Source organism: Prionailurus viverrinus, chromosome C2 (assembly GCF_022837055.1).
Source record: "Prionailurus viverrinus isolate Anna chromosome C2, UM_Priviv_1.0, whole genome shotgun sequence".
Taxonomy (NCBI): Eukaryota; Metazoa; Chordata; class Mammalia; order Carnivora; family Felidae; genus Prionailurus; species Prionailurus viverrinus.
The window spans coordinates 27,690,582-27,706,425 of record NC_062569.1 but is presented as its reverse complement, the minus strand read 5'-3'; the positions used below and the strand labels follow the sequence as shown (position 1 = coordinate 27,706,425).

The 15,844-nt window shown below is 41.2% G+C and overlaps 1 protein-coding gene across 1 annotated transcript in view; it reads left to right on the top strand.

Moving 5' to 3' along the window:
• CPNE4 (copine 4) overlaps positions 1-15,844 on the top strand; it is a 496,584-nt gene that overhangs the window by 461,204 nt on the left and 19,536 nt on the right. Inside the window, exon 11 of the mRNA XM_047876436.1 lies at positions 8,235-8,368. Within this exon, the coding sequence (XP_047732392.1) occupies positions 8,235-8,368 (134 nt within the window). The remainder of the gene's footprint in view (positions 1-8,234; positions 8,369-15,844) is intronic.

Genomic DNA, 15,844 nt, shown 5'->3' with positions numbered 1-15,844 from the left:
TCCATATAGCCTAATGATAAATACCAAAACCTTATTTGGGTTAATATGCATAAATGGGGTATATTTAGGGGAGTATTGGAGAAGTGGTTTGGATTAAGAATTTGAAGGGCAAGGGCGCCTGGGTGACTCGGTTGAGTGGCTGACTCTTGATTTTAGCTCAGGTCATGATCTCACGGTTTGTGGGATCGAGTCCTGTGTCAGGCTCTACATTGACAACGCGGAACCTGCTTGGGATCCTCTCTCTCCCTCTCTCACTGCCCCTCTACCTCGCTTGCACTCTCTCTCTCTCAAAATAAATGAATAAAGTTTTTTAAAAAAGAATTTGAAGGGCTTTTAATTTTGAAGTAATATGGTGGATAAGGGAATGTTCAGAAGAATCTTGAGCAGGACATTGAAGCAGCTGGGCACATGCTTTAGGGAACCAAATCTGGGAGTGTTTGGTGGAAGGCATTGAAGGTGGTGAGGAAATTATGAAAGAAACGCAAGCAGAGGGGCGCCTAGGTGGCTCAGTCGGTTAAGCGGCTGACTTCCACTTTGGCTAAGGTCATGATCTTGCAGTTTGTTTGTTTGGCCCCAGTCCAGCTCTGTACTTACAGCTCGGAGCCTGGAACCTGCTTCGGATTCTGTCTCCCTCTCTCTGTCTCTCTGCTCCTCCCCCACTTGTGCATGCTCTCTCTCTCTGTGTCTCTCTCTCTCTCTCTCTTTCTCTCTCTGTCAAAAATAAATAAATAAACAAAGAGATGAAGCAAGAAGAGATTAACCATCCTGAGGACAAGTAAGAAGAGGCTAAATTAGCAGGACAACAGTAGGAGAGGTACTGTGGAAAGAGAGTCCCATAAGCCTTGGCCTATGATCGATCCAATGAAGAGACAGAGGGCAAGGGAGGATGATGAGTCCAGAGGACTCAGATCTTTTGTGCCTGACTGACAAAGCATGGTGATCCTATTCATGGCAATATGGAAATCGAGAGGAGCCGCCGACGAGATGATGGATTTTATTTTGGACATGATGGAGGTACTTTCAGGCCTCTCAGTGTCGAGATGGCACTTATAAATATGGTCCTAGGTTTCAGGAGAGAAGTAGAAGCTGCACACATATGGGTTTGGATGAGATGGCCAGAGAGAAGAAAACAGAGAAAAGGTGTCTCAGGGAATTATAGAAGATCTCCGTCAGGCAGCAAGGAGAAGAAGGGAAACCCATAGGAGGAGAAATGCCAGAGGATAAGGTCCAGGACGGGGCAGTAACCCAAATGACCAGAAAGAAAATATTAAAAGATCAAGGGCAATAATCCCATATGCAAGAAGGTGAAGAATAAAAAACTGGATCATGTGATAAAGAGGCACATATCACCTTTTGAAAGAGCAATTTCAGCAGTATGAGAGGGAGACCCAGAAGTTATGGTCTAAACAGAAGGTAAAAGAACTGTTCATTCAAGAAGGTTGGCAACAAAAGGCCATATTTCATTCTTTCTCATTGCCAAGTAGTATTCCATTGTGTATATAAACCACAATTTCTTTATCCATTCATCAGATGATGGGCATTTAGGCTCTTTCCATAATTTGGCTATTGTTGAAAGCGCTGCTATAACTATATATTTTCACTCTTATGTGGATCCTGAGAAATTTAAGACCATGGGGGAGGGGGAAAAAAAGTCAGAGAGGGAGGGAGCCAAACCATAAGAGACTCTTTAAAAACTGAGCATATGCTTCAGATTCTGTGTCTCCCTCCCTCTCTGCCCCTCCCCCATTCATGCTCTGTCTCTCTCTGTCTCAAAAATAAATAAACGTTAAAAAAAATTTAAAAAAAACTGAGGATAAACTGAGGGTTGATAGGGGGTGGGAGGGAGGGGAAAGTGGGCGATGGGCATTGAGGAGGGCACCTGTTGGGATGAGCACTGGGTGTTGTATGGAAACCACTTTGACAATAAATTTCATATTAAAAAAAAAAAGAAGTTTGGCAAGATGGGGCAAGAGAGGAAAAGGAGGATAGCAACTTGAGTATCAAAATAGGGGAGGTTTCAGGCTAGAATCTTACCATAAGCAGAGAAGCCTCAGTGGAGTGAACAAGATTAACAATGCCAAAAAGAGCCCTAGTCAATGATTCTTTTTTGGTCAGTGGCACCACTTGAGAATCTGATACACAATCCATATCCTCTCCCTGGAAAATGCACACACCCAATTTTGCATGCAATTTCAGGAGGTCAAGGGCGCTCTTGAGGACATTTCATCTCCTCATGCAAATCCTCGGGTCATAAGACCTGGAGGGCAACCGTCAGAGGGCAGACTTGGAGGAGGTGGATGGAGGTGGAACAGACTAGAGGGCAGGGGTGGGGGCTGCAGGAGGAGTTCACTGTGTTTGGCACATGGCAAAGCAGCCAAAAATAAAATTAGATAACTAGAATTTCACACACAAAACACAAAATTATAGACAGCACAGAAGAGACAGGCACCATAAGGTGTTTGGAAAGAAAATGGTAGAAGAGTTCACCATTTCCTTTGAAAGTTATTGCTTTCCCAGATGCATAAAGATGCACTTTGTAAAACAGATTTTCAGGGATAAGCTGTATGTAAATTACAGCACTCATTTAGGTGGATTATGATAAAGTCATTTTATTTATTTTTTCTTAAATATGAAATTTATTGTCAAATTGGTTTCCATACAACACCCAGTGCTCATCCCAACAGGTGCCCTCCTCAAGGTCAATCACCCACTTTCCCCTCCCTCCCATCCCCCATCAACTCTCAGTTTATTCTCAGTTTTTAAGAGTCTCTTATGGTTTGGCTCCCTCCCTCTCTAACTTTTTTTTTCCTTCCCCTCCACCTTGGTCTTCTGTTAAGTTTCTCAGGATCCTCATAGGAGTGAAAACATATGGTATCTGTCTTTCTCTGTATGACTTATTTCACTTAGCATCACACTCTCCAGTTCCATCCACGTTGCTACAAAAGGCCATATTTCATTGTTTCTCGTTGCCACATAGTATTCCATTGTGTATATAAACCACAATTTCTTTATCCATTCATCAGTTGATAGACATTTAGGCTCTTTCCATAATTTGGCTATTGTTGAAAGTGCTGCTATAAACATTGGGGTACAAGTGCCCTATGATAAAGTCATTTTAAATGATTATAATGATTGATGATAACATAGGGACATGTTTATGACATAACATTAAGTGAAAAAAAAGGAATGTAAAGCAGAGCCACCCTATGGTTACAACCAGGTAAAATGTTTATATATTTATATATATGTAGAGAGAGAGATAAAATCTAGAAAGGAAAAGAAACCAAAACATAACTTGCTTGCCAGTGGAATCCTTGAGGAACGAGGATTGTCCTTGGCGGCATCCTTGACCTCCCTAAATTGTGTGCAGAATTAGGTATGTGCATTTTTGGGAGACTGGATATAAATCTTGTATCAGATTCTCAAGTGGTCCAGGTGACCCTCAAAAATGTATTTTTTCATATTTTCAGATGGCCATTTTTATTATTTGTAATTTTTTTAACATTAAGGATGATGTTGCTTTCCTTTATCTCTGATTTTGTAGTCTACATTTTGGCAATATAATATTGCTATAATAAGCTGAATGTGGCTCCTCCCATATTAACCTTCAGCCTAAAGAAAAAGAACACGTATTACAAGGTGGCCAGCTATTCCTATTTCTCAGGAAATCTTTCCAACACTAACACATGTCCACACTGTGTCCCAGTTTAAGTTTTACATCTTTATATCCCAGACTAAACACTGGTGGACTCTGGTATAGACCTCTGAGAAAAGAGAATGAGCCCTGGGTTGAAGAGGGGAATGCTTTGCAGTCCGCAGGAAATGAACGGGGTGACCTCAGGAGTCCTTTCCATCAGGTCTAGGTTCCTATTTCTTTGCCCACAGTGGAGCTTTGAAGAGGTAGAAAAGCACAAGAGTTTAATCTGTCAATTAAGAAATGGTTCAGACTGAACGGTATCTCCACCTACAAGGCTTATTGTTACAGATCCAAATTGTATACAAATATAAAACAAACAAGCAAAAAACAAATCTCTTGCCCCAGCAGACGATATGGCAAAGGTTGACTGCACGTTGATTGCAGAGAGATTAGGCAACTAACCAGAGGTTGGTTCCCAGCAGCTTCGCTTAGAGAACACCCAAGAGGGGGCGCCTGGGTGGCTCAGTCGGTTAAGCGTCCGACTTTGGCTCAGGTCACGATCTCAGGATCCGTGAGTTTGAGCCCCGCGTCGGGCTCTGGGCTGATGGCTCAGAGCCTGGAGCCTGCTTCCGATTCTGTGTCTCCCTCTCTCTCTAACCCTCCCCCATTCATGTTCTGTCTCTCTCTGTCTCAAAAAATAAATAAACGTTAAAAAAAATTAAAAAAAAAAAAAAAAAGAAAACACCCAAGAGGTTTCAAATGGCTTGTTTATCACAGGCAGAGAAGGGAATCTGAGGAGTGGGCTTGTTTTGTGTAGAAGCTAAAAATGTCCAATGATAGATGCTCATCACTGGCTTCCAGCCTTTTCCAGGAAGCAGCTCTGCACTGGGGACTTGGTGGCAATGGAGGGAAAATTTCACATTCCTACTTTACAAGGTCTTGCAAAGCTGCTCCACAGCTCTGCTTAATGATGAGCGAGGCCTCCTGGGCAGAAGGGGAGAGCAACGGGCGGGTGCCTATTCTTGGACCGCCTGCTGGGAAGATTGGAGCACATACCAGAACCACAGGCTTTCGTAAATGCTTCATATCAGAAAATGAAAACGTAGCCGCTCTGCAAGCTCACCAGCATTCAGGAAGCAGGCGTCAGCAGCCACCTCCACAAACTGGCATTTTTCAGTCATTTCCTTGCTTTTATTTCTCAACTTAATCCCGTCTTTCACTGCCTCCCTGTTGCTTTTTAAAATAAATCTAACCTTTCACTCTGTTCTCCTTCCACTAATGCTAACTTAAAGAGCACAGAGAATTCTTGGTAGAAGGCCACCTCCTGAAGATATTTTATCTCCAGCTTCATCGGGGCGACTTTAGAAACCATCACTTGCCAGGGAAACAAATCTTTCAGCTGCTGTGTACTTAAGACTGTCCATTGCTTTCTAGTCAATGATAAAATATTTTTGTAATGAGGAATGGGAACTATAGAAAGGGGTGGGTGGTAAGGATCATTGATTTATTTCCTTTTTCACCATGTAATTTTTAAGTTCATACCTTTCCCCAAAGCTCTATCAGAGTCTCCAGAGCTAGAATGGCCTCTGTGGTTGTCACAGATGCTGGGGCCATCCCCATGGGAAAAGTGGAGCCCTGCCCCCACCTCCTGCAAAGGTCTGCCTACAGAAAAAAAAATTAAAATTTCCATCAGGCTTGTTTGTATGTCTAAACAGCACCACCAAGAGCAGGCAGCCCAACACCAACCTTCTAACAGTGATCTTTAGGTGGTTCCATTTTCCTCTAGATGTCGTTTTCATTTCCAAAGAAATGTGGCTACTCCCTTTCTCTAACTGGCATCAGTCGGTCACCAAATCCTGTTCATTTTCTATCCTTAATATCTCTGGTCACAATCCCCTTCTCACCATCACCTCTGCCCCACACTAGTTTGTTAGGCATAACAGAATTATTCCAAGCCTGGGGATGAAGAGTTGATAGAAATGAAATGACAAAATAGGGCCAGAATGAAGAAGCAGGAGAGTAGAGAGGCGCCTACAATGCAAAATTTAAAAAGAGGCAATCACTCTCAAGATTGTGCAAATGTAGGGTCAGCTGGGAATGAAGTCCTTCTTGAATTGACACCCTCATCACCAGTCTTACCTTCCCTTGGTCCCAACCCTATGATGTGTGGCTTTATTTTAAAGTGTATTGTTGCCAAAATCTGTGTATGTTCACCCAGACATTATACACACTTCTTCCCATAACACAACATACTCATTCGGGTGTTATATCTGGGCTTGCATGCTGCCACTTGGTGCCTGCATACTTGGAGGATCTTGCCCATGCCTGGGGAGGAAAGGGGGACATTTAAGTTTCTTGAGTTGTCATTTTTCTTTATGGATGTTTTCTCCCTCTGGTGTTTATATGACCTGATTTTACTCTCTGGTTTTATATCAAGACACCAGCATGTTTTTCGCATTATGGAATACCCTTGACACTCAGGTAATCAACACACAGGACAATTTTCAACTGCAGCCTCAAGAAGCATAGGTAAAGGATTGTGGTGATCCTTGATGAAGAACATCATAAACACACACACACACACACACACACACACACACACACACACACACATTAATTGCCCTGTTTCTACATTTTACAACTGTTTTGATTATAAACAGCTGTTCATTCAAGGCCATTCTCTCCTAAATTACTCTAGCTGCCTTGTAGCTAGTGTCCCTACTTCCAGGCTAAATCCTCTCCATTCTTTATAGTCATAAACATACCCATGTGACAATTTGGCATATTAGCCACAGCCTTATGTTTTCTTTGGGGTATATGGTGGCATAATGGAGGAAAAGCCTTTGGAGCCGTATAGACTGGGGTGTGAACCCGGCTCCATCACCAGGAAATTTCATCACCTGTGGGCCTCAGGGTCTTCATCAATGAAAAGGAATAACAATCTCTGCCTTCCAGAGTTCTTTGATGAAAATAAAATAACATAATACCTGGAAAGCAGATAGCACAGTGTCTGACACAGAGTAGGGTTTTAACAAGGGCTAGTCCTCTCCCCTTTGTTATCTAAAGTAAGAGCATCTCAGGGGTAGGAAAGCACCTTGTAGTTTTTCTGCACGTGACCTTTCCTTTTGAAACATTATTAGTATTAGCATCTTATCAGCTGGTACTCTCTTGTTGAAAACATCTGGTTATTCCAAAAATAGAATTTGCATCCTGCTTAAATTTCTTTTCAACATAATCCTGGGAGAGGTGAAGAAGAAAAGGGGAAACAAAATCAGTGATGATAAGAAATAACTTCATGAAAAAAAAAGGGGGAGTGTAAGTGAACTCCTGGTAGCCTATTGCTTTTCTTCTTCTAGTCATGTGGATTGGATTGCAGCATTACAGTATAAGGTGTGGCTGACATTTTCCCCTATCGACCTTACTCTTATAGGCTGATCTCTCAGAAGCAGAAACAGAACACAAAGCACCTTTTCTCTGTCCTTCCAGAAATAACATCCACCCTAAATGAACCCAATGGGATATTCCAATTATTTGTTATAATGGAATGTTGTCAAATAGTATGCATGTAGCATTTCCCATCTGCAAGATTATAAGAGAAAATAAAGCCTCTCTGTCATTAGTAAGTGGATTCAGCTGAGCCCTGAAGAGAAAGGGAAGACACAACAGGAACATCTCTGTCTTTTACTACAACTCCTTTTGTTTTAATTCCCCCATCCTTTCTCTCTACCCCCCACCAAGCTAAAGTTTTTTTGTTTGTTGGTTGGTTGGTTGGTTGGTTGGTTTGGTTTTTTTGAGAGGTGTTTGCTGGGCTAACTTTTATTTAAATGGTAATGATGCTAGAAACCAGAAGAAATGTTTCTTCTCAGTTTAGCACTCTCCAGGCTTGAGCCTTTTGTTGTTTGTTGATGTTAACAGTGTTAAGTGGGTCAACTTTTATTTAGATAATGATGCCAGGGGTCAGAAAAAATCTCAGAAGTTCAAAGATAGTATCTCCTTGGTGACAAGGCAGAGGATTCCCTTTTCTGCTTCCCACCGACTATGCCATAGCATTCAGCTTCTTCTCTGGTATAGGCAGGACTTCTCGCTGAATGCCTCACTCAAAGCTGCTTCTTGCAAAAAATTCATTATAACCACTTCAATACGTCTCTCTGCAACTGGCTGCACATGAAAGCATGACAATGGCGTTCTTCTATAGACCACATCTTTAACCCAGAATGTAGTTTTAAGGGATTTTACCTCTGCCTCACAAACAGAATTGTCCTGCCTGAAGAGCACAGGACTCTTTTCTTAGTGAATTATGAACTGAGGGGCAGATATTCCATCCTTCCTCTTGCTGCCTGGCAACGTGGATCAACAGTGGCTGGGCTTTCTAACCTCCGTGTCAATCTCAAGTTCTGTTTTGGGATTGGGGGAGAGGAAAATGGAAGACTACAGAAATGGCCTCAACCAGATTAATAACTTCTCTCACTTTCCTTCTTGGCAGGGTACGTGATGTGCTGCTTTTCCCATTCCTGGCCATGTCTTTTGTGTGGCTGGTCACAATTCCTACCAGATGCATTCACTTTAAACCTACCTGTTCTCCTATTTTCTCTTCCAGGTAGCTATAGATTTCACTGCCTCAAATGGGGACCCCAGGAACAGCTGTTCCCTGCACTACATCCACCCTTACCAACCCAACGAGTACCTGAAAGCCTTGGTGGCTGTGGGTGAGATTTGCCAAGACTATGACAGGTACAAGACCTCCGGTCATCCCAGGTCTTATCATCTCTCTGTGGGTTCTTATGGTCCCTGGATGATCCTTGGCAGGAAAACATATGTGCAGTCAGCAGTTACCCATACTGGGCTCATGAAGCCACAGAATAGAACCTTGACCCCAAATTTTATCCTCTCCACACCTAGAGAAGCTGAGTTCATGCCATGCTCACCTGGGTCACCAAAACCAAAATATCCTTTCTCAGCTTTCTTATGTGGCTTGCAAAACTACTTTCCATCTTGTGAAGTTTCGGAATGGGTCTTGCTACTCAAAGTTTGGGCCGTGGACTAAGCAGCATAGCACCACCTGGGAACTTAGAATCCTGAGCCCCACTCCAGACCTATTGAATCAGAATCTGCATGTTAACAAGATTCCCAGATGATTTGTGTGCACTTTGGAGTTTGAGAAGCACTGGTTTATTGGACATTTTTGAATCTAACCCTCACATTATACCTTATGTTGTAGGTATTGTTTAACAGAAGAGGAAAGAAAGCTGGGCAGGGAGGTTAAGCTGTGCACTGTCACTCAGCCTGAGGCAGGATTTGAACTGAGATCTATTTCCTCCTACCGTTTAAGCTCCTAATCACTGTGTTTCACTGACTTCAGAGCTATTGGTAACATTAGTAGAGGGTGTGTGTCTGCCCACGTGCACATGTGTGTGCCCATCCACAGAAGTGTGTGTGTATGTGTGTGTTTGTATGTGTGTATATAGATAACATGATTTTGAGATCAGATTGGTACTACAGTTATTTTTCCTTGATGGTAAATATTGACCTTTCCCACCAAGAGAATTGTGATTTACATAAATTACATTAAACTGAATTTATTTTGCCTTTCCAGTATTTCCAGGTTGAGATGAAGTTGTTCACATGTTCAAGAAGGTTCTTTGAGGTAGAACGAATATAAATATAAATATGGATACATCTCAGTTGAGTCATTAGTGTGTTTGTAAAACAAGGCTAGTTAGTAATAAGAAGCAACAAAGTGAGCCTTTAAATCAGGAAAATAAAGAAAGTGACTCTGTCCTCTAGTTTCAGAGACATTTTATGGGACAGCATGATTTCTGTTCTTTCTAGTGTCATAACCAGTGGTAGGTATATTAAAAACCCCTTGCCCCAGGCACCAGAGGGGATGAGACAATCTAGTGACCAGAATGTGCAGAGAAACCAACAGGAGAGGGATAGGAAAAATCTCATCTGTGTCCTCCTGCTGGTGAATCTCTGCATTCGGCTTGGTTATTTTCAATAACTCAACTGGGTTTGAGGGCAGTTGGGGAATGAATAAACAGATCCAGTACAATCACACAGCCTTAAACACTCAGGCCTTTGCTGACACTTGCCCCTCTTATACAGTTAGAACAGAGGGCGATAGCATTTTAAATTACTTTGTTAAAGTGATACTTCTTATACTTAACCGAGGTATCGACTGTGAAGACAACTTGAACTTCAGCTCTGATTTCTTTTGGCCCAAATACAGGGAGTATTCCTAGAGAGGGTATATATCATATGGAGAGTTCTACCAAGGAGAGAAAAAATTGACAAATTGCCTCCCCACTGCCAGAAACTTCTCCAGACATACCCAAGATACCAAAACAGTCATTTTTTCCTAACATGCACATGAATGATTTAGTGCATGATTTAGTATATACATAAGAGGCAAGAAAGAAGGGAGAGGATGTATCTTCAGGATTCTTAATAATTTTAAATCATGAAATGTTCATAAAAGAGATAAAGTAGGTAAAGCACTCGATACAATACTATAAATACATGCTGCTTAATAATAAAATTGACTCAGACTCTAAGGAAGAAGGCAGTATAATAACGAATTCCAAAGAGAAAATTGGTGGTTTGACCAGAAACTAAGATGCCAATGCCCAGAGCCTTGGCTACGGTCCTGCAGCAGATTTACAGGATGATCTGGAACAAACCGCTGAACTTCCTGTTTCCTGGTTACTTCACATGCAGGATGCAGATACAATCCAAGTGACCCATACATCTTTTAGAGCTATTATCCTCTTATAATATAAAAGCCAGGCAAAGCCTGGAGAGCATTTAGTATTCACTCAAAAATACAGATTCAACATAAAAGTAAGGTATTATACCTTAGGGGTTACATAAAGAATTACTATAAATGATTCTTTTTAAAATTTTAAAAGGAAAATAGTGAAGTTATCAGCCCATCTGACCAGGAAAATCAGGTTTCTGCAGTTCAGTGGAACTATACATGTATACGTATATGTATACGTATATATGTACATATATACATATACGTATACATGTACATATATACATATACGTATACATATAAAGAAGGCAGCTCAGCATTAAAAGGGGCAAATGCCTAAGGAAGAAAAGAACTGAAAAGCCCAGGCGCTCTTTTGAGAGACTCCCTGGAAGAATGTGTAATGCAAGCCACTCACTTGAAAACTGACAAGGTTCTGCAGTTTCTCCTTTGCGTGGGTGGATAGACAATAGACAGGCAGAGTCAGGAAATTTCAAGTTGGAGCTTTGGAATTAATTTATTCTCACATCAAAGTCACTGAGGTTGATGTTCAAAAGAAACACTTGAATAAAAACTGACAGAAGGCGTCGTTCCCCCTCCTGCAGAGACGGAGAGGTTTTTAATCCCCATGAGCCTTAGAAATTGCTCCCAGCCTCTGACAGCCAAGGGTTTTCTTTCTGCCTTGTACAGTCATTGCTAAGGGGTCATTACGAGGTGATCAATGAAGTAGAACAGCTTGGGAGATGCATAAAGCCCTTCTCAGGGTGCCTTGAAGGGGAAGCTTCTCCACAAATTTCTGGTCCTAAGGCCAGAAGACAGTCCTGCCAGCTCACTCTGTCTCTATGCCTCTGAAAGAGAGAACACTGCCCATTCCCTTCCCTTTGAGTCGCCAAGCATGCACACATGTATGTGTACACACACACACACACACACACACACACACACACAAGCTCATATATTCCCTGTTGGTTGTAGCACTTGTCCAGCTCCTATGAACATCCTGGTCAGGCTGCTCAAGACCAAGTGACATCCATTCTGTGAGCCCAGCAGAGGTATGGATCTCTGACCACCTGGAATGCCCTCCAATAAAAGGCTGGTCTGTCTGCTATCGATAGAGTATAGATACTGAATACGGTGCTTGGAAGCACAGACTGCCATTTTATGGATGCGACCACCCCAGCATAAGGTGGAGGTTTCAGCAACTGAGGCAGGAGTCTTCCTCCATGGTGTGCTAGGAGGCAAAGTTAGAACTGATACCCAATCTGACAGGTACTGGGTTTAGAATCCAAAGACAGGTTCATGTCACAGTTCTACCTTTTCTACTCTACCAACACCAGTCAGTGGTTCTCAGACTTGGCTGCACATTGGAATCATTCGGGCAGTCTTAAAATATGCTGATACCTGGGCCCCGCTCCAGAGGTTTATTAGTCTGGTGTACATCCTGGGGAATCGGGATTTTTAATTCTAGTGGGCGTCCCAAGTTGAGACCCAGCGTTAAATCGGGAGAGAATGGGTGAGATGGAATGGCTAAGGACCAAGCAGCACCTATTGGCTGCCAGGTACCTCACATGGTGTTGTAAGGACAGAGATAAATTAACAAAGCATAATTTCCCCCCAGCTGGTTCACAGTCTCAGGGAGAAAAGGGCATGTAAATAAATCGCAGCCCAGCTTTGTCAGGGCAGCTGACTGTAGACAAGGACAGCATAAAAAGAGAAGGATTGACTTTATCCTTTGTGGGAGAAGAGGTAGTCAAGGAAGGCCTTCTGAGGATGGTAAGTTCTGGGAAATTCAGTTGTTATTAGAAGATGGATGGACTTATCTTTATTATTCTGAATCATTAGACCCAACCAGCCTCCTACAAAGGGCAGAGTCAACAGGAGTGGTAGAAAGAGCATGGGGTCCCAGCGACAAATAGACCCTGGGTTCAGACCCCAGCTCAGCTACCTCTGTTCTGAGGTTTACGTTCCATGTGCCTTGGTGTCATTGATTTCAAGTGGAAGTTTTCTTTAACTTTCCTTGAGGAGCAGTTGTAAGGGTTAGATGTACAGTGGCTAGCTAGCACATGTTCGGCCTGTTATACTCAGTAAACGATAGAGGCTATTATCTTTGACACTCTTAATTAGGTTTAAAAATAAACTGAACACAAAAGGAAAAAGGATTATGGTGTCAGATCTGAAGGACATTTTGGACCAATGACCTTTAATTTTTGGTTTTGAGCATGTACCCCTAAAAATGATTTTATAAAAATGTGTAACCTCACACATTTTTACATTTACATTGACATCTAATGTTTTCCATTATGATTTTAAATAATGGCAAAGAATGGAAATTCTAGTGTATTGTAAATATGAACATTTAAAAATAAAACTCTTACATAACTCTTGTGAATGCATCCAGTAGAATGTAAATGCCGTAGCTATATGATCCATCATCCATTTTAAAAATGCATGAACAAGCTCTTTAGTTGGAGTTGAGAATTTTAATTATTTCTTTTTTTCATGAACTTGTATTTTCACTCCCCTCCCCCATAGAATTTCATCCTAATGTATCATTAAAATTTGGGTTCAAAATTCTTTTATTGGTCACTGTATCATACGTTTCTATAATAAAAATACAAATATAAATTTTAAAATATCTAGTTTCTAAAATGTTCTATGTTGAAAAGGTTTAAAGTATTTTTTAAAATCTTCTGTTTGAGTTTTTATTACAATCATTATTAGTGCATAATTGACCAAAAGAACAAATGTATTGGAAATTTCGGTATTTAATTATTGCCCATAAAAAATGAAAACTTTTAATGAAACAAATAGTGAGGGGTTTTCCCTAATTAGTTTGCAATTTGTAGATGAATGCTATCCATTACTAAAATGGAAGAGTCTACCTTCAATCCTATTCCAATTTTTTTTACCAATATAAATACTAAGAAAACCTGCTCTTATAAATAAGTACATGGTAATGGAAAGAGTTTGACTAGCAGTTTTACTCATTTCTTTCAACTCTAAGTTATACATGAAAAAAGTCACATAATGGTTTATCACCACAATGTATTTTTAATGATCTACCAGCTGATATAAGCACTTTCTACAACTTTTTAAAGCAAAAATTGGCAACTGCCCGACTTGCAAAAGGATTTGTTTCCTCATTCCCTTATTTTCTGCTGCAGAGTTTTTACACTAAGGAACAATGCACCATTGTGGTTAAGATTCATAATGGGTAAGGAGAAGGATAATTGTGAAAGGGAAGGTGTGAATGGAGAGCAGGTCTTTCTATTACACCTGTTCCCAGAAGATCAATTTCAGCAGAGACTACATAGGAGCAGAGGAAATGAATACTGATTTCCTTAAAAAATAAATAAATAAAATCATGCCCTACTATCCCCAAAAGGGCATTGCATTTCCATGTACCCCAGTGTTAAGACCACTGCCTTAGAGAACAGTCTTAATTAAGTGGGCAATACTCCAGAACCCCACAAACTGAAATGCCAGTTTGCCTTGAGTTGGTCTCTGTTTCCTTATGGATGAGGTCATTTGTCTTTATTTTTATTACTCTCTTGCTTTGTCTCAAAGTCTTCCCTAACTGGAGGGTTAAAATGGTGTTTGAAAATAAATCTTCCATCTGGAGATCCTTTAACCATCAGTCATTCCCTAAGAAGTTCAGGACTCCATGCTCATTACCACTGAAGACCATGGGCTCTTTTATTGTATTTTATGCTGTTCTATTCCGGTGGTAAGAAATATTGCCATTAGCAATGTGGTAACATGCTCATGAGTTTTCCAAGTTCACAGATTCCACCAATCATGTTCCTAGTAGTTGCAGAGTGGCCCCTTTACTCAGTGCTGAGTGCCCTTTACTCCAATCTCAAGTTCTTTGTAGTGCTGGCATATGGATGCTTGCTTGTGTGCTCAACCTGCCTTCTCTTGCCTCTTGCATAAGACTCCTCTCTGACTAGTTTTATTTTTAATCAGGAAGAATGGAAGTGTAAATCTATTGTGCTTATGCTTGAAAGTTTTTCTTTGGTATGTTTGTTAGTTAGAGACTTCGTGGTGGCTAACTTCAGAGAATTGATGCCCTCCTGGGTTATTAATTATTCCTCTTGTAAGTGAGGCATTTTCCCTGCCTCCCTGCTCTTAAAACTCAATTACATAACAGTGCATCATGCTCAGCAAACCTCAAATCCCCAGGGTGGCTTGGAAGGTATAAAAAGAATATCCTTAAGGCTGGAACATTGGTTTGGTGATTAGAAATGGATGGAATATTAGATCTCACCCTTCCTGAACTCCTCAAAGAAAAAAATAAAAGGTATGGAACCTTCTAGGTTTCTGTTTTGACTTTTCGGAGCTATCTCTGGGTTGGAAGAACCAGGACCCCTTCTCCAACCCAGAAACTTTTCTTCCATACCTACTTACCCTGAAAGGGCCTCTGAAATCTCCCTCATAGATTCCCTCTCACAGCTGCCTGCCCTTGTCTTGGTTAAGGGGGGCGGGGGGTGGTGGGAATTACTGTGGCAAAGTATTTCAGTATTTCCAAGGACCAGAAGTATTTTTTTTCTCAGAGCTGTGGCTGATCCTTTATAAGCTGTTGTGTTTTTATATTTATCAGTATTAATACCTTTTCTGCTACCTGCTAGATGCAGTGCACCACAAAGCCCATATCTACACAACAGTGAGGAAAAGGGAGAGCTGGTGATTTTCTGGAGAATTTGACTAATTTCAAAGAATGCTGGCTTCCTCATATCTCCTACCCAACCTTGCTCAAATTGGCTCATTTTGGTGAAGTTTTATCAAAGCCATCATTGGCTACTAATGACCTCTAAATCTGTCAATTGGTGGTGGGTGAAGATCTGGCTTTGGTACTTTGACTTCTCTGTCAGCCTTGTGGGAAGGGGGGGTCCCCTCTTATTGATGGAGTCATTCAGGGACAGTGAGCCCTAATGAGTTTCCTTTTCTCCTTGACTAACTCTGCAAAGAACTGAGAAATGTAGGAATTGTTCCAAGAACAAATCTCGGTGGTATATTTAATGGAAAAGTAAAAGGTAGATGGCATGAGAAGAACATTCCTCTGCTGACAGCAATACTCCAGAACCCCACAAAATTTGCCTAAAGAGAGTCTTACCTGTTGTCTGGTCAGGGGATCAGTTAGTGCCAGAAGGAAGTGCCAGAAGGAAATCACATTTAATGCTATATATAATCATTAAAGTATAATGGGACAACAGAAAAGGCACGGGCTTTAGAATCACACGATCCTCACTGGTAAACACCTTAGGCCACTTTCTTAGCTTTTCTGAGACTCGGTTTATTCATCTGTAAATATGAATAATAAGTAGGTGGAAATTCAAGGGGAGTGTGAGAATTAAAACAAACATGTACATTGCCTAGCATCATACCCGGCAGATTGGATGTGCCAGTTAAGGTTAATTCTTCTCCCCATCATTTCACCTCTAGTACAGTAAAGT